The sequence below is a fragment of the Boleophthalmus pectinirostris genome, unplaced genomic scaffold (assembly GCF_026225935.1).
Source record: "Boleophthalmus pectinirostris isolate CB_2022bp ecotype Guang Dong unplaced genomic scaffold, ASM2622593v1 HiC_scaffold_23, whole genome shotgun sequence".
Taxonomy (NCBI): Eukaryota; Metazoa; Chordata; class Actinopteri; order Gobiiformes; family Gobiidae; genus Boleophthalmus; species Boleophthalmus pectinirostris.
In genome coordinates this window covers 37,079,756-37,102,988 of record NW_026571207.1, presented here as the reverse complement: position 1 = coordinate 37,102,988, position 23,233 = coordinate 37,079,756, and the positions used below count along the sequence as shown (strand labels likewise).

The 23,233-nt window shown below is 41.8% G+C and overlaps 1 protein-coding gene across 2 annotated transcripts; it reads right to left on the bottom strand.

Moving 5' to 3' along the window:
* Positions 1 to 1,099: 1,099 nt before the first annotated feature.
* On the bottom strand, positions 1,100 to 23,209 carry LOC110155794 (nuclear cap-binding protein subunit 1). 2 transcript variants are annotated; one of them, XM_020919964.2, is made up of 23 exons: positions 22,999 to 23,209; positions 20,011 to 20,099; positions 19,742 to 19,842; positions 19,094 to 19,250; positions 18,406 to 18,513; positions 17,623 to 17,744; positions 17,216 to 17,285; positions 16,073 to 16,288; positions 13,862 to 13,959; positions 13,044 to 13,107; positions 12,553 to 12,663; positions 10,959 to 11,023; positions 10,818 to 10,880; positions 6,935 to 7,009; positions 6,669 to 6,772; positions 6,182 to 6,304; positions 5,849 to 5,951; positions 5,670 to 5,763; positions 5,086 to 5,189; positions 4,774 to 4,891; positions 4,558 to 4,698; positions 3,650 to 3,763; positions 1,100 to 1,779 (listed from the first exon to the last, which is right to left on the bottom strand). In XM_020919964.2, the coding sequence occupies exons 1-23, from the start codon at positions 23,030 to 23,032 to the stop codon at positions 1,666 to 1,668; spliced, it is 2,388 nt and encodes a 795-aa protein (XP_020775623.1). In that variant the 5' UTR covers positions 23,033 to 23,209; the 3' UTR covers positions 1,100 to 1,665. The 2 variants fall into 2 exon arrangements, with proteins under 2 accessions (XP_020775623.1, XP_020775622.1); XM_020919963.2 differs by having other exon boundaries at positions 4,558 to 4,891.
* Positions 23,210 to 23,233: the final 24 nt, after the last annotated feature.

Here is a 23,233-nt window from a genome sequence, read left to right as displayed (position 1 = left end):
TCACCACGTTTCCAAACGTCTTCCGGGTTTGTGACGCAAGAGTGAATAGAGCCTATAGTCCAGTGTCACATTAATAAGGATGTGCTCCCCAGTGCACTTGACAGCCAATCAGCGGCTCTTGACCCTCGAGTATGTGCACCATGGTCAGAAAGTTACTACACACAGAATGCCCACGTACTGCAAAGGCTGTGATTGGTTCATCCAAAAAGACAATACAGACAACTGATTAAAAACCACTCGGAACAGCCAACATTTGGCAGACAAGCATGAGCCTAATGTAATGTTTATTTCAGGGGTGTCAAACATACGGCCCGTGGGCCAGATCCGGCCCTCCAAGACTCCAAATCTGGCCCTTGGCTGATTTTCTACAGAAATATTTTAATAATATTTTCTATTAAAATCTTGTTAATTTTCTGTGGTGTTTATCAGCAGCGTCTCCAGCGTCTCTGTACGTGGCCCCTCCCATCAGAGCAGCACAAATGAAGGCTTGTCTCTTTCCAAACGCTCTTAAAGGACGATCGTTTTGACTGTTGACCGTGACACCCTCATCAGAAAAATGTCCAACATGAGAAAAGTGGAGCCGAATGCAGTATTTTACAAGAAAAATTGACTTATTCCTGTTTACAGACAAGTTCATGTTAAAACATTGTGTTGAAATTACATTTTTCTTCAAGTTTCAGGTTGTTCATAATATTATAATATTTTGTAAAAGAAAGAGTTCATCAATTAAAAAAGATTTCTGTAATAGATTTGTGTTTCTCTGCACAAATATTTGAACTTATTGCTATTTTTGGGGTTTATATGACATGAGTTTTCTGATCCGGCCCCTTTGGGATCAAAGTCAGTTGGATACGGCCCCCGGACCAAAATGAGTTTGACACCCCTGTTTTATTTACTATGACAATGCACTTGGATCCTGCAGAGCGCCGCAGAAGCTTGTGTGGTTCAGGTCTGTGCCAGGATAACCGTCTCTGCTTAGTGGAGCTTGACACTGAACTCTAAAGAACTACAGAATAAGCAAGGCATTAACATCCATTTACCTTTGACCCCTGACCCTGCCGTGAGGTCACACGCAGGTGAAAGAACCACAGCAGCCGGATGGATTCTGGAGAATTTAATAATTTTCCATTCCACATAAAACAAATATAAAAACAGATCGATGTGTCTGCGTTGAGACATGGCCGTATAAACGTCGCCCCTATCGCCGTGTTAACATAAAACTGTCCACAACCAACAGAAAGAGACGTGCTCAGAGCCAGGAGAGGAGGAGGAGGGGGGAGGGGTCTCAGATAGGGATGAGCCCATGAGGATTTTTTGATTGATTGTTTTATTTTAGCCGATATCTGATATTTGTCCTACTCCTGTGGCTGATAACCAATATTTAGATTTTAAATACAAATACACAAATTTATCTTCAGTCCATTTGTGACAGTTACGTTAACTTTTCACTTTTGTAAAAATAACAAAATGTATTCTACTGCAATATAAAATAACGCTTTTCCATTTCCATTTTGACCCATTAGTCTGTTCAAAAAGGGCACGCAAAGACTGGGGCAGGGACCAAAAAAAAAATAAATCATCGGATATCGTCGTCGAGATTGGCCGACACCAATAAACTAATTGCATCGATATCAGCCGATACCGATCTATGGCCTATCCATAGTCTCAGAGCTGGAGGGCGCAGAACTGCTGGTACACGGCCAGGATGTGTGGGTCGAGCTCGGCCGTGAAGAGGAGGTTCTCCAGGGTGCCCATGTACTGCTGGATGGTTTGGTGATGCTGCAACACACACGTTCGCACACATCAGCTCTCCAAACTGCGTGGAGACATTTGCTTCACACTTATACTTACTTCAACCATAGCCACTACTTTTCCAACTTCAAAGTGGAACTAGACACCAGAGCCAATTTTTTTTTTGCTACTCGACTGTGTGTGGTGTTTTAATAGTATCACCTACGGTTCCTACTCATTTTCTGGCAGCGTTTAGAGCAGCTTCAGTGGACGCTGCGATTTCAAGTAGTTGGTGATATCACAAAAGACTACCTTAATTTACAGTCAGGTGAGTGAGCAGAATTTAAAGTGTGAATATTTGTTAGACCTTTCACACCTAAGCATGTGCCTGGGGTTTAGGCAGTGACTGTTCAGGTCAGAGAGAGCCCCACTTCAGCACTGAACCTGGCAACCCAAATGAGAGTCATGTGAGGCTCATTCTGCTTTCTGATTAGAACAGAAACACCAAATTATAACAAACGACTTGACCATCATGTCCATTGTTTTTGTAATTATGAATAAATCACCATTAGATTATCTGTCTATGAATTCAATGAAAATCTGTCTGTTTGTTCCACGCTTAACTAGGCCTGTAACGATAATCAATAAATCAATTAATTGTACGATAACTTTTAACGAGCTCGATGAATTTATCGCGGCCGGAAAAGTTTATTTGCAGCTTGTTTGTTTTCCTCGCTCTCTGTCGCTCTCAAAGAGACTGGATGTTAGAAGCTTCTATCGCTCTGACTCCTCTCGTTTAACAAGTGTAATGACGCTTGAACCCACGTGCGTGTGTTGATAAACACAGCAGATGCGCGCGCAGACCGAGTTGAGAAAGCGTCGCTGTCTGTGCAGCTAAAAATGAAGCCACAACACAAGCGCCGCTGTCAGAACCAAAACAGTTCATCTCCGTGTGCCAAAACACGTCACGATGCCAAATCAACACTGGGGAGTGGGACACATCTCAACAGCCACATGCATCAAATGCAGCGAGCGAAACGCAAACAACGAGAAGAAATATCTCAAACCCCAACAGCTGATAAACCCAACCCCGAGCGACACAACTCACTCCCAGGAGAACCCGAAATCCCACAAGACATCGACACGATACCGGACAGGACAGTGGCTTGGCTCCCTCAGAGAAATAGCATCCTGTGTCGCGGGTTAATACGAAAATTTAAATGACCAAAATGTCGAGGCTCAGAGCAGAGAAAGAATGGCCACTATATACCAATGTAAGTCTAATGAATGATGACTAAAATCACTTTTAAGAGCAATTTTGTTACAGAGACTTAATAATCCATTTTATTTATTGCTTTGGCTCTGTTTGGTTCAACAATGGTTTATTCAAGTGCATTTTTGTGAACAAGTCCTTTGCTGTGAACCAGACACATTAGACTAGTCCTGTATTAACAAGTCTGTTTTATTTAGGCCTGTTATTTTGGTTGTCTTACACTTCCTGTGTTAAATGTTCTTTAGAAAGTAAAGTTTATTGATCTTATAAATTCTTGGTCAATTAATCGTCCAGCAAAATCTGTTATCGTTACAGGCCTACGCATAACTCTCGAATGACTCATCTGACTGATCTAAAATTTGTAGGGTGTCATGCTAATGGTACGGCTGAGTGCAGTGCCAAGTTCCATGTTGTTAGGGTAAAAAATGCCAAAGATCTGGTCAAATGAGAGATATATTTGAAATATAAACAATTGCTGAAACCATGGGTCACATGACACCAGGGTTATTGTTTATTTGTTTTGTTTGTTTATTACAGGCTGTGCACTATTCTAGTTTATTTTAATCAGTAAAGCACTTTTGATTATAATATGCAGCAGTAATTCTATTTAGGATCAGTCTCCCGTGTGTGTGTGTGTGTTCTCACCATGAGGAAGACCTGCTGCAGTCGGTCGATGCAGTTTTTGTACCAGGGCGTGCTGATGTCCACACTGCCCGTCTCACAGCGCACCAGATGCTCCGTCAGCAGCATGATGAATCTCTGAGGACAGCACAGGGTCAAAGGTCAGAGAAAGGCCTGGAGAGAAGCGCAGGGAGGAGCCCTCCAGAGTATTCGAGGCACTGGATCAGTTCTAGCCAAGTCCTTAGTAACTAACATTTGGTTTCTAACGTTTAGTATTATTGTGTCAACACTAGTCCACAGTCAAATGAAATTCATGGATTTCAGTGGTGCTCCTGTTCCTCCTGTACCACTGTCACTTCACTCTACTGCACATGTCTCCTGCAGAAAGAGCCTCTGTTCTGTCTGTATCATGTCAGTCGATCGCACTGTTACTTCTGCACCACTGAACAATTTAACAATTAAATGAACTTATAAAGACGACTGAGAAGACTGAACACAAATGCCCCCAAAAACAAGAAGCAAGAAACTTGCTCACTCCAAACTTGAAACTTGCTTGAAACTTTTTTTTTAAAACCAAAAACAAAAAAAACAAAACATACATTTCCCCCAAAAAGTGCGACTTCTATATGCTTTTTTCTTCATTATGCATTTTTGGTGCTGGTGCAACTTATACTCTGGAGTGACTTAAAGTCCGATAAATACGGTACTATCAAATATTTAACTCTCAAAAAGGTATACTGCTTCCACCTGCTTTTCCCCATGAGGATGTTAATGCACTGTATGGAATATTCCACAGTATGGCATTAAACCAATTCAGGCTTGCCAACTAACATTACAAATGTCTGTTTTTTAAGGTATTTTTAGTAAAAAGTTCAACTAAATTTCAACAAAACTACAAGCTCAAGCTGCAGGCGCAGAGATGCTCCACAGACCTGGAAGATGACAAGGAACAGGTTCTTCTGCTCACTCTGGGCAGACTCCACTTTCTCCTGCAGCCTCTCGATCTGCTCCTCCAGCTGAGCCTCCTCATCCTCACTGGTGCGCTCCATGTCCTCGTCGTCCCCGCTGTCCCTCTGAGGAGCACACACACGTTTCAGGACCACATGCATCATTTGGTCTGCAAAAACCCTGTGGAGATGTGCACTCACCCTCTTGTGCTGTTGCTTCTCCAGCTTGTCCTTGGCCTCCTCCAGCTCCTTCTGGATCTTCTGCACGTGCTTGTTCATTTTGCGGATGGTGGAGTGGAGGATCTCCCAGATGTAGAGCCTGAGGAGCAGGTGTAGGGTTTGGGTCAGTGAGGGAGTCTCTGTGGAGGCTTACACAGGGGGCCTCTGGGGTGACTGAGAGGGTATTTGGAGGGGCTTCTGGAGGGGCTTACACAGGTGCATACACAGGGGCTCTCTGGGGTGAGTGAGGGAGTATCTGGAGGGGCGTACAGAAGGGTAACACTCAGCTCTCACCTGGTGAACTCGTGGGCCATGTCCTGAGAAAAGAGCCAGTTGGCCACAGCAGCACAGTCCACGATCTGAGTGCGGATCATTTTGTCCACCAGAACTGAAATCATCTACACAGTAACAAGTGGATCATATTATTATTATTATTATACAGTAACTCTTTTTCAACAAACTTTGTGTGGTTCATGCTTAACATGCTAAATGACACCTATGGGTGCTGCTCATCTGTGGGTGGTGGCTAATAGTTAATTGCAAATTTTGTGATGTAAGTGGATAAAATGTGAATTAAAAGGAGAGTTCCTAGATTATTAAGTACAGGTATTTTCCTTATAGTTCTGGTGCAGAAATGGAGCAGTCTACATGCTAAATAACACCCATGGGTGCTGGTCATGTGAGGGTGGTAGTTAAAGGGATAAATTCTGAATTAAGACAGTAAATAAGGTGTGTTTTAAATTATTACATTTTTCCTTTAGACATTTCTGGTGTAGAAATGTTTACATACTAATGTAAATATTAAATTACTCCCCTGCAACCCCAGATAAGCGGAAGAAAATGGATGGATTGAAATTGCACCCATGGGCGTTGCTTACCTGAGGGTGGTTCCTCCACACGTCGTACACCACTTTGAGAATGTGCAGCTTTCCCTCGTCACTCTCTGTGAGCGCCTTCAGGATCTCATGGAACCTGTGTGTTTGGACAGGGCATCCGCTTTAAACCATTGTACAGTTGCACTAAATCCGTGCGGTGCGTCCAGGTGAAGTGCACTTACTTGCCCAGGGCACTGAAGGAGTGGCTGAAGGACTTGGCGGCCATGTGCAGCAGGGTCTGTAGGAACACGTCGATCTTCAGAGGGTTGAAGCTCTCGCCCTCATCTGCACAGGTCAGGGGTCAGGGAGCAGGAGGAAGAGAAGAACAGACTGTGTCATACCAGGACATGGACGTACTGTGTAACCGCACCAATACTATGAACTATCAGTAAAGGCAGTTGGTCCATTTTGTCCTCCTCTTTATAGACAAAACTACATTTTCAATTTGATGGCCAACTAGTGCTAAAGGATGAACTATAATCACATTTGTTCTGCTAATCCAAACTGAGCCTCACCATCATCGTCCTCCTGGTTGGGGTTGGGCACTTCTTTGAGGATGCTGAGGATCTCGTCATTGGTGGCTTTGTTCTTGATGGCGTTCTGCACCGTCATGGACACTGGGTAACCTGGTAAAGAGGCTGTGGAGAAACACAGGGGACTAAGGAGTTAAAAACCCGTCAGACCAGGCCCTACTCAAGCCCATGTTTCAGAAGTATCACTTAGACTACAGGCTCATTTCTTCACTTCTGTACGTAAACAGACTGGTGCGATCCAAGAGTAGAGTCCCTGCGTTTATACTTCCAGACGTTTATAATGTCAAGGCTGCATTCTCTTGAACACAACACGACACGACAACAAGGCAGTTTAGATGGAAAAGATTCGAGACATATAATGCAATTACGGCAATTTTGTGACCAATTTTTCATTCCAATCATGCTTTAGTTGATACATAATAAAATAAATAAACACAAGACCCAACCCCCTTTGTGTCCCTTTACTCACCGGAGCTCTCGTCTGCGTACTTGTAGATGAAGAGGGGCTCTGCGGGGATGAGAGCGGAGAAGGTGGGAGGCACGATGTCCACGATGCGCTGGTGGTACGACAGTCTGAGCAGAGGACACAGGCACATGTCAAGAGACCAGGCACAGGACAGGAGGAGGAGGAGGAGGAGAGGGATGGAGAGGGAGAGAGGAAGAGGAGGAAGATGAGGGAGGAGGATGAGTGGAGGAAACATGGGCGGGAGATGGGGGGGCTTGTTCCAGGCTCACCTCATGCTCTTCTCCAGAACCTCTTTGACAAACTTGGGCTTGGGCATCTCAAGGTCCATGGTGAGACAGTCGGCCCTAGAACAGGAGGGGCACACAGCACACATTCTGAAGCAAAAGAACATGCTTCCCACCGCTGCGCCTTAGTATCAGTGTTGGGGAGTAACAGATTACATGTACCGGAGTTACGTAATCAGAGTACAAATTATGAGTAACTGTATTTGGTTACAGTTACTGTTTCCCTGAGTGGTAATTGGATTACAGTTATTTTGCTGAAATAAATGGATTACACAGCAGTATTTTCCTGTTTTCACATTTTTGGCTATATCCCGCTTTTTTCTTTTTTTTTGTGGCAATTCCACTCATTGCCGGAAACTAAACCAGGTCTAAACCAGGACTAAACCAGGACTAAAACCAAGTCTAAAATACAGTCCCTGACAAAAGTCTTGTCACTTATCCATTTTGTAGAAACAAAAGCTTATAACCTGACTTTAAATGAATCGATTGGTTTTAGAAATGTCTCATATGAAAGCTAAAACCCTCCCAAATTATGCTCAATATACTAAAATAAATTTGCTTCACTGAAGAAAGATTAATCATTTAATGAACACAGAAAGGTCTTGTCGTCTTGTCATATGATGCACCCAATCCTAGATTACAGCCTCACCTGTGATCAGTTACTGATCAATCAATTAGTGGGTGTGTATAAAAAGAACCCAGCACACCAGACCTTCACATCAACTGCAACTTGACCTCTGACAACATGCCTAAGATCCACCCTGAGACCAAAGCGTTAATTATCAAGAGGCTGAAGACCAGATCCACTGCTGAGGTGGTGACACCTTCAATGTGTCTCAGCGTCAAGTTACAAAGAATAAGAAAAAGATCTGAAATGACTGGAGATGTTTTTGACAAGCCCAGGTCCAGCAGACCCCGCAAGACAACTGCTCGGGAGGACCGTTTGTTGATTCGAAAATCCAAGGCCCCTTTTCCACTGCAGCAGACTCCACCAGGCCTGGTCACCTCAAGTCCCTGTGTCAACCACAACAGTTTGTAGAATTCTGTCTCGAAATGGCCTCCATGGTCGAATCAGTGCACAGAAACCAGCACTAAACAAAAGGCAATTAAAAAACCGTGTGGCATTTGCCAAGGCCCACAGCCTGATAAAAGGATGGACACTGGAAAAGTGGCAGAAGGTGGATTTCTCAGATGAATCCTCGGTTGAATTACATCACAGCCGCCGCAAATATTGCAGGAGACCTACTGGAGCCTGCATGGATCCAAGATTCACCCAGAAAACAGTTAAGTTTGGTGGCGGAAAAATCCTGGTCTGTGGTTCCATCCAGTATGGGGATGTGCGAGACATTTGCAGGGTGGAAGGTAAATATCAATAACCTAAAATATCAAGAAGTATTAGCTCCTCTTACATTCCCAACCATAAAAGGGGTCAAATTTTGCAGCAGGATGGTGCTCCATCGCATAATTCTATCTCTACATCAAAGTTTGTCAAGGTGAAGAAGATCAAGGTGCTCCAGGACTGGCCAGCCCAGTCACCAGACATGAACATCATTGAGCATGTCTGGGGTAGAATGAAAGAGGAAGCATGGAAGACAAAACCAAAGAATCTTGATGAACTCTGGGAGGCATGTAAGACGCTTTCTTTGCTATTCCTGATGACTTCATCAACAAATTGTATGAATCATTGTCGAACCGCATGGATGCGTCCTTCAAGCTCATGGAGTCATACAAGATATTAAATCTGGATCTCACAGCACCACTACTTCATTCACTGACGTTATGCAACATATTTTTGTATCTGAAGTAAATTATTTGTTCAATTTTCTATAGGCAACAAAACTTTTGTCTTGCCAAAATCTGACCTTTCTGTGTTCATTAAATGATCAATCTTTCTTCAGTGAAGCAAATTTATTTTAGTTTATTGAGCATAATTTGGGAGGGTTTTAGCTTCATATGAGACATTTCTAAAACCAATCGATTAATTTAAAGTCAGATTATAAGCTTTTGTTTCTACAAAATGGATAAGCGACAAGACTTTTGTCAGGGACTGTAGAGCTAAACTAGATCTAAACCAGGTCTAAAACCAGGTCTAAACCAGGACTAAACCAGGACTAAAACCAAGTCTAAACTAGAGTTAAACTAGATCGAAACCAGGTCTAAAACCAGGTCTAAACCAGGACTAAAACAGACTAAAACAGGACTAAAACCAAGTCTAAACTAGAGTTAAACTAGATTCGAAACCAGGTCTAAAACCAGCTCTAAACCAGGACTAAAACAGGACTAAAACAGGACTAAAACCAAGGCTAAATTAGAGCTAAACTAGATCTAAACCAGGTCTAAACCCAGGTCTAAAACAGGACTAAACCAGGACTAAAACCAAGTCTAAACTAGAGTTAAACTAGATCGAAACCAGGTCTAAAAACAGCTCTAAACCAGGACTAAAACAGGACTAAAAAAGGACTAAAACAGGACTAAAACAGGACTAAACCAGGACTATAACCAAGGCTAAATTAGAGCTAAACTAGATCTAAACCAGGTCTAAAACAGGACTAAACCAGGACTAAAACCAAGTCTAAATTAGAGCTAAACTAGATCTAAACCAGGTCTAAAACCAGGTCTAAAACACTATTTAATAGGACTAAACCATGCTGGGCGGACGTGTCTTCTAGTCTTCTATCAATAATATTATTAATATGGTTAAGTAAAGTCTGGGATTTTCATTTTCTTTTAGCAAACATCTTGTCTAGTCTTTGCTTCTCTACAGAAAATAAAGTAATCCAAAGTATTCAGATTATGTTACTCACTTCAAGTAATTTAATGGATTCTGTTACAAACTACATTTTGGGGTATGTAATCTGTAATCTGTAGGGAAATACATTTTAAAAGTCACCTTCCCAACACTGCTTAGTATTACATGTTGCGTGTAGATTAGAAGAACAAGCAAAAAAATAAAAAGTAAGCTCTGATTCCTCCACAAAAGAAACACTGCATGGTGCCCTGAGGAGGGAAGTGGTCAAATTTGGCTAAAATTGGAAACTGGCCTAAATAAATATATATATCTACAGGATGCCACAAACAAAAGCCAGTGACACAAAAACCATTTAGTTTTAGATGTATTTCCTGTGGCCAAAACCTCCTCATTAAAGCTGAGCAGTGTGGGCCTGGTTATTACCGTATTTTCCGGGCTATAAGGTGCTCTGGATTATAAAACGCACTGTCATTAAATGGTCTATTTTCAAACTTTTTTCACAAATAAACCGCACCGGACTTTAAAGGAAACCCAACAGTGTGATGGGTGAGTGGTTTTGTTTGTTTGGCGTGTTCACGGTGACTCTGGGCTTTGTTCAGTTGTGGCGTGTAGGGAGGGTGTGTCTGGGACCAACGGATTGTCGGCGTGTTCGCAGTGACTCAGTTGTTCAGTTGTGTCTAGAAGTGGCACATTGCACTCGCTTTTTCGGTTCGTTCCTCCGTTCCGTTCCTCGTCGGCGTGGAGTGATGAGTGTGTCTGTGTGTTTTTCTCTGTGCGGTCACTGTCTGCTCCGTGTGTGTTTGCGTGTTCTGCGGGTGGTGCGGCTTTGTAGTTTACTGAAGTCGTACTGGGACACCCGAGTGGATTGGTGTATAGGTGCTCTGGATTGAGGGGTGCGCGGTCGTTTTTTGATGGGGTTGGAGGCTTAAGAGCGCGTCTAATAACCCGGAAAATACGGTACTTGGATGGGAGACCCTTTCCCTAGTACGAATGTGGGGTGTGTGTGCAGATTGGCAGCTACCAAAGTGTGGAATGAATGAATAATGCAGTGTAAAGTGTCTTTGAGCGTCCAAAAAAGTGCTCTGTAAAACCAAGGCATTATTATTAAACAAAACTCACCAGTCGTCCCAGCTCCAGCGGAACTGGAAGTTGCTGAGATGATGTGAGAACCAGTTTATGAGCCTGAAAACGGCACACACAGATACAGTTAGAAGAGAGGTCTTTAAGGACAGGTTATTGCAGACAGAGGCAAGGTCTCACCTGTCTATGCATGTAGTGTTCATTGTGTCTAGTCTCATATAGAGCATCTCTGTGGCCTGGGCCAGCTGGTACACTCAGGTTAAGGACAGTTCATATTAGGGGTGTGCAAAAATATTAAAATATCGACATGTCGTATCGTTTAATGTCATACAGTATTGGGGTCCGGTCAAGTGGTAACGGAGGGAAACAGGGGCAGATTTTTGACATTCAAATGTCTCTTATTCAGAAACTAGAGGGACTATTGAAATAAGTAAAGTATCAGAATGTAGGAAAGAGTTACACTCCAACAGGGTCAAGTTAAACCTGTGATATTCTTTCAAGTTGTTGACAAAAAATTTAAAAACTCATGTCGGTAACGGAGGGAATGAAATATGCAGCACTTTTTGGGCAATAAATCCAAACAGTGATAACTCTTGGTTCTCACTTACATATCCTTAACAAACTGGTTTGAATATTTGCTTCATATAGTTTTCTACCATATGGTACAAGATTAGGTTGAAAAACCTCTTACTTTTTGACTCATGAGATTTTTTATTAAGAAAGGTCATGGTAACGGAGGGAAAAGTAACGGAGGGAAAATTGTTCAAGCAAGAAGGTGCAGGATTTTACATCATTTGTCGCTTTTTTCTTCTGAATACTTTAATATTACTTCAAAATTAAAGGAAACTATTTCTATAAAATATGTCAGTCCTTCCAAGCTAATTTTTATCATTTTAAATAAATTTGTTTGGAAAAATCATGTACCTTCATCAACAGTTCAAAGATGGAATAACACAAGATATGATGAAATACATCCATTTATTTACATGATTTGCAGGTCTTTGAAATTTGGCAAATAATTTTTGTTCCATGTTTCATACATGGTCTGTTTAAAACGTATGGAACTTTACCTTTTTTCTGTACCATTTTTGGTTCTAAACTGTTTCATAAACTAGAGTACATATGTATCTGTTCAATACATTTTTATATCAGATGCATTAACTTGAATTTTTGGCCTTGTTGTTTACTTCTGCTTGACCGGGCCCATTTATATCGTGGCCTGCTGTATCGATATATTGCCAAGAGGTTTTTAATTATATTTTACAAAATTATTTAGTTACAGCGCTACAGTTTTTGTTGCTTGTTTAGAGAAAGGAAACATTTTTGCTGTTTTGGTTTCATATTAACTTTGCACAAGAAGTGGTTTAACAAAGACTTTTCTTATCACAGACATGATTTAGTCATTATTTGTTATTGAACCGTACTGAATCGATTTGAAATATATTGTATTGAATCGAAAGTGCAGTGTATCGAGATATGCATCATATCGTGGCCTATGTATAGAGGTATGTATCGAATCGGCAACTTCTTAACGTTACCCAGCCCTAGTTCATATCCATGTGTCATTAAAAATAAAAACACTTACACCATTCATTTTGTTGGAGAAATGTGCGCATAAACATTCACTAACTTTAGACATATTACGGGACACTATATAATCAGGTCGTTCAAACAAAGTCTTCATTTCTGTATTTCTGCTCTAACATACTCCTCTTAAATATCTTCCCTTCAATATTACAATAATACTGTTATACTCATCATTTCAAAAGGATACAACTTGTGGGAGTGATCCGGGCTGCAGTTTGCACAGTTCGATGAGGAGTGTGGTGTACATGACGTCGATGTGAGGAGGGACAGGCAACTGGAAGAGCTGTCCAAAGATCACCTGGAGATCACACACACACACGTTCACACACGTTAGATATGTCAAAGCAGAAGGCAGGCTGAAAGACTAGACCTGATTTTTACAGTTTTAAAAGCGTGATAAACAGAACTGGTTATTTTAGGCAGTCTGCAGTGGCCTGAAGTTATTCCTCACTTACCTTATGCATTCTGAGCATCCTAATTATTCATAGTGATGTTTTTATAAGCGCTATTCACAAGTCTTAGAAGTCAGAGCTAAAAACAACTACCTACCTGATTCCCAGACAATAAAACACTCAAGAATGTATAGAGTATCTGTTCTGGGGCAGGACACATTTTGCTCAAATACATGGGGGAAAAAATCATGTAGAGGCCTGTAAACACGCAGCACACAGAGCGTACCTCCACGATGTGGTAGTTGAGGGGGATCTTGCTTTTGCCTGGATAGCTGAGTAACTGCGCTGCACTGAAATGGACAAAACACAGACCAGGTGTTAGACAGGTTTGAGACTGAGGCTGCACCAGTGAAAGGACACCGCTGCTTATTATGATCAAAGATGCCACTCAGGTGTTTTATACTTCAAAATTTAAAAGAATGAGGACTTTTCACATCAATTACTAGAGATGGGTGCGTCGGAGGAGAAGGAGCAGCCCATGAACAGAGAAAAATCCCGCACACCATCTTACTTGCAAATTGTGAGATTTATTAGGACAAACCGTGCAAGTGTTTGCCTGACGAAGGCCTAGTGCTGAAACGCTGCAAGGTTTGTCCTAATAAATCTTACAATTTGCAAGTAAGACGGTGTGCGGGACTTTTCTCTCTATATTTCAAAATTTTAATTTAAAGTTTCAAGGCAAGGCAGAGGCTGACATCTATATTGTGAGACATCAAAGCATATCATAAAACGTATTATAGCCAAATGAACAACATTTCCATGGAAACAGCAGGAGGCGCTCCTCTTGGCCAAGTAAGAGTCAGGTTTGTGGAGATGTAAGCCTGCTCACAAAAATGACTTTGAGATTTTATGTTTTTCAGAGCAATAAAAATTAAAACGGACACTTCTCTGTGTACCACAACTTAAAAAAAACAAAAAAAATTGCTACAAATACAAAATGAATCCCTACATATAGTATTTTTAATAGCTGTTTTACTTTTCCTGCTACACAAAAGTAAAGTAGTGATGATCCCTGTGAGTACAGTAAAGGGTGTGTGTATGTACCAGGTCTTGCGCTCTTTCCAGTGGGTCTTGATGATGCAGTTGAGGTTCTCTTCAATGACAAACCTCTCCACAGAATGGCTCCCGGGCATCACAGGGCCCTGCAGCACAGCACATGTGGGAGGGTGGGGTGAGACCTCGGCAGGGCCACAGACTGTGCCTTCCTCACACCATCATAGATCTAAATTCTATATCATATTCTATTCTGAGGAAAAGCATAAAGATTTAGTGTTCTTTCACATCCTGGTTTGAATCCAGTTTAGTCCTGATGGTAGACCTGGTTTGGTCCTGTTCTAGCCCCGAATTAGCTCAGACTTTAGTTCCAGTTTCATCACAAGTTTTGAAGTGGTCTATGTGAATGTGAGAATATCATCAAGGCCAATGGACTAGACCAATCAGGGTCAGAGGGCCGGATTGAACAATGTCCTATAAAAACAAATTTGTTTTATTCCATTTTTGAAATCATAATGTCAGGGAAAAACTTCAGACATTTCCAAAGTTTGAAAAGCAAATGGTGACCATTGTATAAATCTGTTTGCATAGTAGATTTGGTTCTTGTCTAGACAGATTAGATCTGTGGCTGGAATTTCATGACACAATGTAAATCAACAACACACTAACACATCAAAGGACTTTAGTGATCCTAGAATTGACGGAGAAGTTTTATGGTTGCCTATGTAAAGGTCCACATAAAACCATATCCAAAACTGTGTGCTGCTTCAACTAAAGAACGCTACAGGTAACACAAGAGCAAGTGATTCATACCAAAACTAGCATCGAAACTAGATACTCATTTGAGCAGGTATCAATACTAAAAAGTCCTATTCAAAGGACAGAATTGAACCTTTCCTGAATGTCTTTAGGATGATCTTGAGCTGTATCAGGAGTATAAGGTACACACAAGATTACACAGATATAAGGCCACATGGGAATATAAAAGTAAGTGCTATCATTTAAAGTTAAATCACATTCTATGGTCTAAAGAAAGAACTTTTAAAAAAAAAATCATTTGGTATTGTAGTCGGTTTTGAGCATCAAGTCTATTCCTTAAAATCCTACATTATGAAAAATTGACTTTTGTTTTAAGTTAGAATGCTGTTCCCTCTTCAAAAACATACCTGGAGTTGTGTTTTGTTTTCATTAGTCCATCTACATCTCCAAAGCTCAAAATGCTCTGTTACACCTCATGACGTCATGAAGTGGTCATTTTCATGTTAACAGGTAACATTTATTAGTAAATCATTCAGATGATGATGATTTTGCTGAAGGTATATGGAGTTTAAAAACAAAGTGGAGCACTTCCTGTATTGCCACATGATATCGCAACATGGAGTGTTTTCTGATTGAGAAGAACTCAGCCTAAATACGCAGGGTTGTGTGGTAAACAGCATTGGGAGTAACGTGTTATAAAAGTAACAAATTACTGTACTGCGTTGCTTTTTGCTGTAACGCAGTAATGTGGCATTACGCGCGTTACAATGCTTTTTTAACTTGGATTGAAGTGATGGGTTTTTTGCTTATCTTCATACAAATATTAAATAAAATCACTGAGATCAGCAGTGGTGAAACGGCAGAGGTGCGCCCACATAGACCGTGATTGCGAGCGAAAGGACCAGCACAGAACTCCACGCTCCACGGAGCTAAACACAGCTGACAGCCAATCGCGCTCGGGGGTTCTCTCAGGGGCGGTCCTAGATTCCAAGTTCAAGTCCAAGTTAGTTCCGGTTCAGTCCCGGTTCAGTCCCGGTTCAGTCCCGGTTCAGTCCATGGTTCAGTCCATGGTTCAGTCCATGGTTCAGTCCATGGTTCAGTCCATGGTTCAGTCCATGGTTCAGTCCATGGTTCAGTCCATGGTTCAGTCCATGGTTCAGTCCATATACGGCGCAAAAGTTCAGCATCTTCACAGTTATTTTGGTGCATTACTTAAAGGTGCTGCAATAGTAATGTAATGTCTTACATTTTAAAAGCAGTAATATTATAATGGAACTAATTACTTTGAAATGACAGTAACAAGTCATAAATAACACATTACAGTTTTAAAGTAACTTGCCCAACAGTGGTGGTAAACATGTGTGAATGAAACAAACAACTCCAGGTCTGTTTGTGAGGAAACAGCATTAGAACATAAATCACAAAGCAGTGTAATATGGGCCTTTTAATATCGAAATACTAAGAATCTTCCCCCCTTGGCCTTTTCCAGTAGGTGCGTGGTACCTCGGGCGCGTCCGTGTAGTCGAACATGCGGAAGAGGACGCGGGGCATGGGGTAGTGAGCGTCGGGCATGTGTCCTGGGGGGGTGAAGGGCGGCAGGTTGTGCTGGAGGGCCTCACACAGCACACTGTCGAAGGCGATGTACGGCCTCAGGATGTGACGCTCCTGCCACCGGTCCTTCTTCAGCTTCTGGATCTGAGCCCACAGACAGTCCAGGTACTGCACGCGCACAACACACACACACACACACACACACACACGGTTAGGTGCCGTTAGCTGCAAGACATCATTTAAGGAAGACATACTATGCTTCTTTTCTTGCTATATAAATATAATCTTTGGCACACAAGGATATAGGCTATGTTTTTGACATTTTACAATGCAGCATTAATCTTTTTTGCAGGAAAATTGTGCAATACAGAACAATACAATATAAAGGCAAACACCACCACAGCAGACAAGGTGTAAGGTGTGTGCGTGTGTTTGTTTGTGATGGTGTGTGTGTGTGTGATGGTGTGTGTGTGTGTGTGTTTTGTTTGTGATGGTGTTTGTCTGTGATGGTGTTTGTGTGATGATGTTTGTGTGTGATGATGTTTGTTTGTTTGTGATGGTGTGTGTGATGGTGTTTGTGTGTGATGGTGTTTTTGTGTGTGATGATGTTTGTGGGATAGGTCCTTAATTTGCCAAATTAGATTTTTTCATCAGCTCGCCAAGAGCATGGAATTATATGTTTTATGTATGTGAGATAATGCAGTATTAATCTAAAACAACTTAAAGAAACATAGTTAGAAGCTGACTTTGCAAAGCATGTCCCCTTTAAAGTGGGACTATACACCCAAACTTTGCCCACAAAACCTATTCCAAATAGAGCTGCTAACTGGGCAACACCTGGAGGACTAAACAGGAGAGTGAGGGGGCAGGAGGGGCAACATGCTTCAGACCTTGCATGTGTTGGTAATTAGAAACATGTGGCACGTGACATGTTAAAACACCACACACAGGTAAGTCGCAAAACAATGTTGATTTAGTGTTTAGTTCCACAGGCCACATGAGACTGCAGCAGTGGTTAAAAGCTCAAAAAAAAACAAAAAAAAAACTGTCTCATGTTTAGAGACAAGACAGTGTGAGATGTGGTTGCCAGGTTACCTCCTCTTGTGGGTGGGGCTTCTCTGCAGACCATACTTGTAGCATGGGCACATGCGTCTTCACTCGTCTCCTGCACAGAAAGACAGCGGGATGAGCTTTTATGAGGAAGTCAGAACTGTCACTTTATTTGCTGCCGGGGAGTTTTAGAAATACTCTTAGTTTAGTTAGCATGTTACTGTTCCGTCATACCCCTCTGGCCTGATCCGCCCTTTTGAGCTACCTATGTCTCTCTTTTTTAATTATGTCTCTCTTTTTAAATTTTAATCTTTATGATTATTTATGTTTTGATTTGTTTTTATTATGATTTTAACGTATTTCTTATTCTGTAAAGCACTTTGAATTACTTTGTGTACGAATTGTGCTATACAAATAAACTTGCCTTGCCTTACCTTGCCTTGCCTACTTACTTTAGGTAGCCCTCAATCTGATTGAGCAGGCGATCCATCTCCACATCCTTCTTCTCGTACAGCTCTTTTCCCACCCAAGGGAGACAGGACAGCACCACATAGACAAACCAGTCCGAGCGCACCTGCATATACACACACCAACATCTTAAAAGGGGCTATTTTCAGATCTATGTTATAATGTTGTTTCCTCATCAAAAACAGACCTGGAGATGTGTTTTGTTTCATTCACACGTGTTTAACACAGGAGTTCTTCTCTCAAATTGAAACACTCTGTTCCACTTTGTAATGTCATGCTCCACTGTGTTTTTAAACTTCATACACCTTCACTAAAATCATTTGCATAATTTCAGCCCTGGAATTGTCATTCTCTACTGAACTAAAGGTAAAAGGAGCTGTTAACTTGAAAACTACCATTTCATAAAATCACAAAATGGAACAGAGCATTCTGCACTTTGAAGATGTAGACAGACTAATAATAGCGGGTTACTCAAACCTGTGTGAATGGAACAAAACACAGGTCCAGGAATGTTTTTGAGGAGGTGACAACATTCCAGCATGACTAAAAGCTCACAAGATTACATTCTGCCTAATATAAGGCCATTAAAATGCATTACAACAGGTTAAGAGCATGTATGTCAAAAAAATTATTTGTGGTTCTACATGAGCAGGAGACATTTTTTCAACTTTTTTCCAACTTATTAATTAGAAAACCCTGACCTGAACCTGGTTTAAAAAGAATTCTTCACAGAACACTTTAGAAATGGCAACTGTGTGTGGGCTCACCTGGGGCACGTCTTCTTCCTGAGTTACACTGACAAAGTTCTCAAACATGGCCACCATGGAGGGCGCAGCGATCACATGACAGTTCACCAGGTCAGAGAGGAAACGCACCTGTGGGTAAACACTTATCAAACCCTGTGTCCCTCTCCACACATGTACAACAGTTAAGAGTACATACTGCTCATTTTGTGTGTTTTTTTTTTTTTTAAAAACAAATAATAAATCAGCATTACACTTGTGTTAAATATTTTGATGTTTGTTTTTAATGCAGTCTTGCACCTTCCTACTTGTGTGAGATCTTGACCCCTCACCAACCCAGCAGAGCTCTACAATCTGCTAGGCAACATCTGCTGGAGGTCCCCCGGTCCCGGTGCAAACAGTGGGCTGATCGTTCTTTTGCAGTGGCCGGTCCAAAACTCTGGAACTCTTTGCTCATTGAGTTACGATCCATCCCTGACCTGCCTCTGTTCAAAGCCAAACTTAAAACCTACTTATTTAGAATGGCTTTTAACACTTAGTGGCCCTGTGACACTTTATTTTAATGGTGTAATGTGCTTTGTTGACCTATTTGTATGATGTTTATCGTTTTTATCTTGTTTTAATGTTGTACAGCACTTTGGTCGGCTTTGGTCATTGGAAGGTGCTATAGAAATAAAGTTTGATTGAGTTTGATTGATTGTGTTTAACTTACCAGGTAAACAGCCTCGTTGTACAGGTTGTTCTTGAGCGTCTCTTTGAGCTGTCGTATCATGGCCTCCACAAACTCTCCTCCAAAGTTGTAGTTGCGTGCATTGAGGAGCCCGACCAGTGTGGTGTAGACTGTGAGCTTCTCAGGCAGCAGCCGCGCCCTGTCACAACCAGCACAAGGTCACAACCAGCACAAGGTCACAACCAGCACAAGGTCACAACCAGCACAAGGTCACAACCAGCACAAGGTCACAAGCAACACGTGGTCAGTCACAAGCAGCACGTGGTCAGTCACAAGCAGCACAAAGAAGTGTTAACCCGCACACAGTCACTCACAACCCGCAAACCGTAAACAACCAGCACACCATCCCAACTAGCGCACAGTCAGTCACAACCACAACACAACCAATACAAACCTCTTAAAGTTTTCATTTACAGTATTGACATTTTTGGCTTTTAAAGCCACAACATGTAACTTTCAGGTGGGGGGACATCACTTGCTTGATTCCATGGAAATCAAATGTTGATAGGCTTATGTCATACTGTGGGAGAAACATTTCCATGGAAACAAGCGGGAGAAGGCCCTTCTCCTCCAGGCCAAATAAGAATCAGGGTTGTGAAGATGCACAGCTCCAAACCAGAGTGGACTTACACAGAGCAGAGGATGCGCAGGATTTTGTTTTTGTAGTTGGGCAGGTCGGCCTCCAGGACTCCTGCCAGGCCCTCCAAGTTACTCTCCAGAGAGGATGTGCTCTAGAACACAGCATCACACACCATCAACACACAAGACCATAGATATGCCATCAGCACAGAGCACACACATGGTATCACACACACCATAACACAGATACTATCAGAGCACGTGAGCACCGCTGGGCCTACACGTCTTGCTCATGTCACAGGTAAAGTCTGACTCTGTACCTTCTCTCCAACTCGACATATGAGAGACTCCAGGCGGTCTTCTATCTCGATGGGCTCCGACGTCCTCCTCCTTTTGTGAGGTTGTCCCCCTGTAACACAACGCACATGTGAAGAGAGCATTCACATGTCCAGTGCTCATGTGATGACTGCAAATGGAAAGGGTTTGGAGACTTTGTTTTATTTTGCTATGCTGGACAGCGAAATAACACAAACACCCCAGACCCTGCTCATGGCACTGTACAGGTGCAGAGCTGAGGAAAGCCACCACCTCACTTTTCCTGCGTCACTCTTTCACTCTGCTCCATCAGGCAGATCATACAGAACCCGAGTGGCACGCAGGAACAGCTAGAAGAAATGACTCACCACCACTGCAATAACTGTTATAAAAATAGCACTGTTTTATTCTGAACATCTGATTTTATGTTGTTATTTTTACTGTGTGTAACTGAATAAGCCTGTTTCTTATCTAGAAACAAATACAGCTCTATTCTGATGCCTTTGTTAGAAAACAATTTGACCAACTTCTCTCCTGGTTCTTGGCGAGGGCGGAAGCATTTTTCTCTCCTCTCCTGCTCCTTTATCTTCCCTGCTTTGCCTCTTTGTCTCGTCTGGTCTACTGTCTTATACGCTGCCGCAGCTTTATACCCCCGGCATGGCGGGTGGGTGTGGTGCATCTAACGCCCAAGTGGCTCCAGGATCCAAATGGCTGCCTCCCTATGTTGGGTTAGCTGTCCTCCCCGGCTGTAAGTCTAGTTGCAATGTTTGACTATGTGCTGATGATGCAAGGGTGGCTTATGCTCTGACAGGTGCATGGTCTGGGGGTTGTTCCCTTTTTTTCCCCTCCTACCCCCATCTTCATGTTATGCTGCATTGGTTCTTCTTTATTTGGTCCCTGTTGTCTGATCCAGTCCATTTCTAGCCCCCCCATGTCATATTCTATTAAAAGCTATTCTGACTGACTAAACATCTCTAGCCGGGGTTCCCACTCTTTTTCACTCTCAAATTTCAAAACATTTCCATGACTTTTTCATGATCTAAAGTGAATTTTCCATGACTTTACGGCACCTACACGTGTAGAACTCAGCAAACTTTTAGGGCTAAATATGAAATGTTAACCCTTTCCACTCACCTTATGGTTTGTATTATAGTTTTTTTTTACATTCAAAATGCTGTCAGTGCATTTATTGTCATCTCTTTTAAACTAAATGTGCATATGTTCAGAAATAATCAGAACAGCCTCATGAGAACTTAAGAGAACACTGTAGTTGCGTGACAGAGATACTAAAATTCCATGACTTTTCCAGGATTTCCATGACAAAATATTGAAATATCGATATATCGTATTGTTTTATGTGATGATACAGTATCGATGTTATGGGCTGCTCCACCGATATCGCCAAGAGTATTTATTCATATATTTTACAAAATTATTTTGTTAAAGTGCTACAGTTTTGTTGCTTGTTTAGTGGACACATTTGACATTTTCACTGTTTTGATGAGTAAAATATTTGTGTTTCATATAAACTTTGCACAAGAAGTGGTTTAACAAAGACTTTTAGTATCACAGCCATGATTTAGCCGTTACTTTTTTTATTAAATCGTATCAGATTGTTTTGAAATATATTGTATCAGATCATAAGTGCACTGAATCGAAATATGTATCGAGGAATGTATCGTATCAGCAAATTCTTAATGATACCCAGCACTAATGGAAACCCTGGGTCCTGTTTCGAGTCCTTTTTATGTCTAGTACAAGAGAAGAAATTGACAAATAAGAGCCATTCTGACTGACTAAACATCTCTGACGTATTTCCTCCCGCAAGTAGGAGCACATGTACAACTTTCACACGGGCTGCTCCAGTTCAGTAGAAAAAGGTCTGAGCCTCAGTGACCAGTGGTGGGGAGTAACAGATTACATGTACCAGAGTTATGTAATCAGAGTACAAATTATGAGTAACTGTATTCGGTTACAGTTACTGTTTAAGTGAGTGGTAATTAGATTACAGTTACTTTGTTGAAATAAATGGATTACACAGAGGTATTTTCCTGTTTTCACATTTTGTACTATATCCCTTTTTTTTTTTTTTTTGGTAATTCCACTCATTGCCGGACACTAAACCAGGTGTAAACCCAGGTCCAAACCTGGTCTAAACCTGGTCTAAAACCAAGTCTACACTAGGTCTAAAACCAAGTCTACACTAGGTCTAAAACCAAGTCTATACTAGGACTAAACTAGGACTAAAACCAGGTCTAAACCCAGGTCCAAACCAGGTCTAAATCTGGTCTAAACTAGATCTAAACTAGGTCTAAAACCAAGTCTAAACCAGGTCTAAACCTAGGTCCAAACCTGGTCTAAAACCAGGTCTAAAACCAGGTCTAAAACCAAGACTAAAACCCAGGTCTAAAACCAGGTCTAAACCCAGGTCCAAACCCAGGTCTAATCCAAGACTAAACTATGTCTCAAAAAGGATTTAACAGGACTAAATCATGTTGTGTGGACGTGTCTCCTCGTCTTCTATCAATAATATTTTTTATTTGGTTCAGTAAAGTCTGGTCTTTTTATTTTCTTTTATCAGACAAAACATCTTATGTGAAGATTTCCTCGTCTTTGCTTCTCTACAGCAAACCAAGTAATCCAAAGTATTCAGATTACATTACTCACTTTAAGTAATTTAATGGATTCTGTTACAAACTACATTTTGGGTTATGTAATCTGTAGGGGAATATGTTTTAAAAGTAACCCTTCCAACACTGGCAGTGACCGCCCCCATCCTCTGACCCTGGCCCCGGAGCTGCTGCAGACCGCTCTAAAGACCCCTCCTCCTGTTTTTATTTGTCAAAAGCGCACACTGGTCACAGCACAGGTGATGTTTCCATGCAAAGATCCCTCAGATCACACGTTCTGCTCCTCAGCTGTGCGTAAAACACAAACATGTTCCCCGCGTTAGCCGGACCGGCGGGCTGCACACATGCAAACACTTTACCTACCGTCATTCTCGTCGCTGTGCCGTCTTCTGGACATTTTTAAAACTAAAACGCGGCAACGATGCAGACGTCAGTAAAAAAATAACCCAATGCGTGATCTGGGGCCGGTTTATCGTACGTATTATTGCGTGTTTGCCTCTGCGGCGCCACAAAAGCACACAAACAGCAGCCCTCTGAATGAATGAAGCACTTCCGCGGTGACCCGGAAGTGCCCCGTTTAATCCCTCCGGCTGCGCCT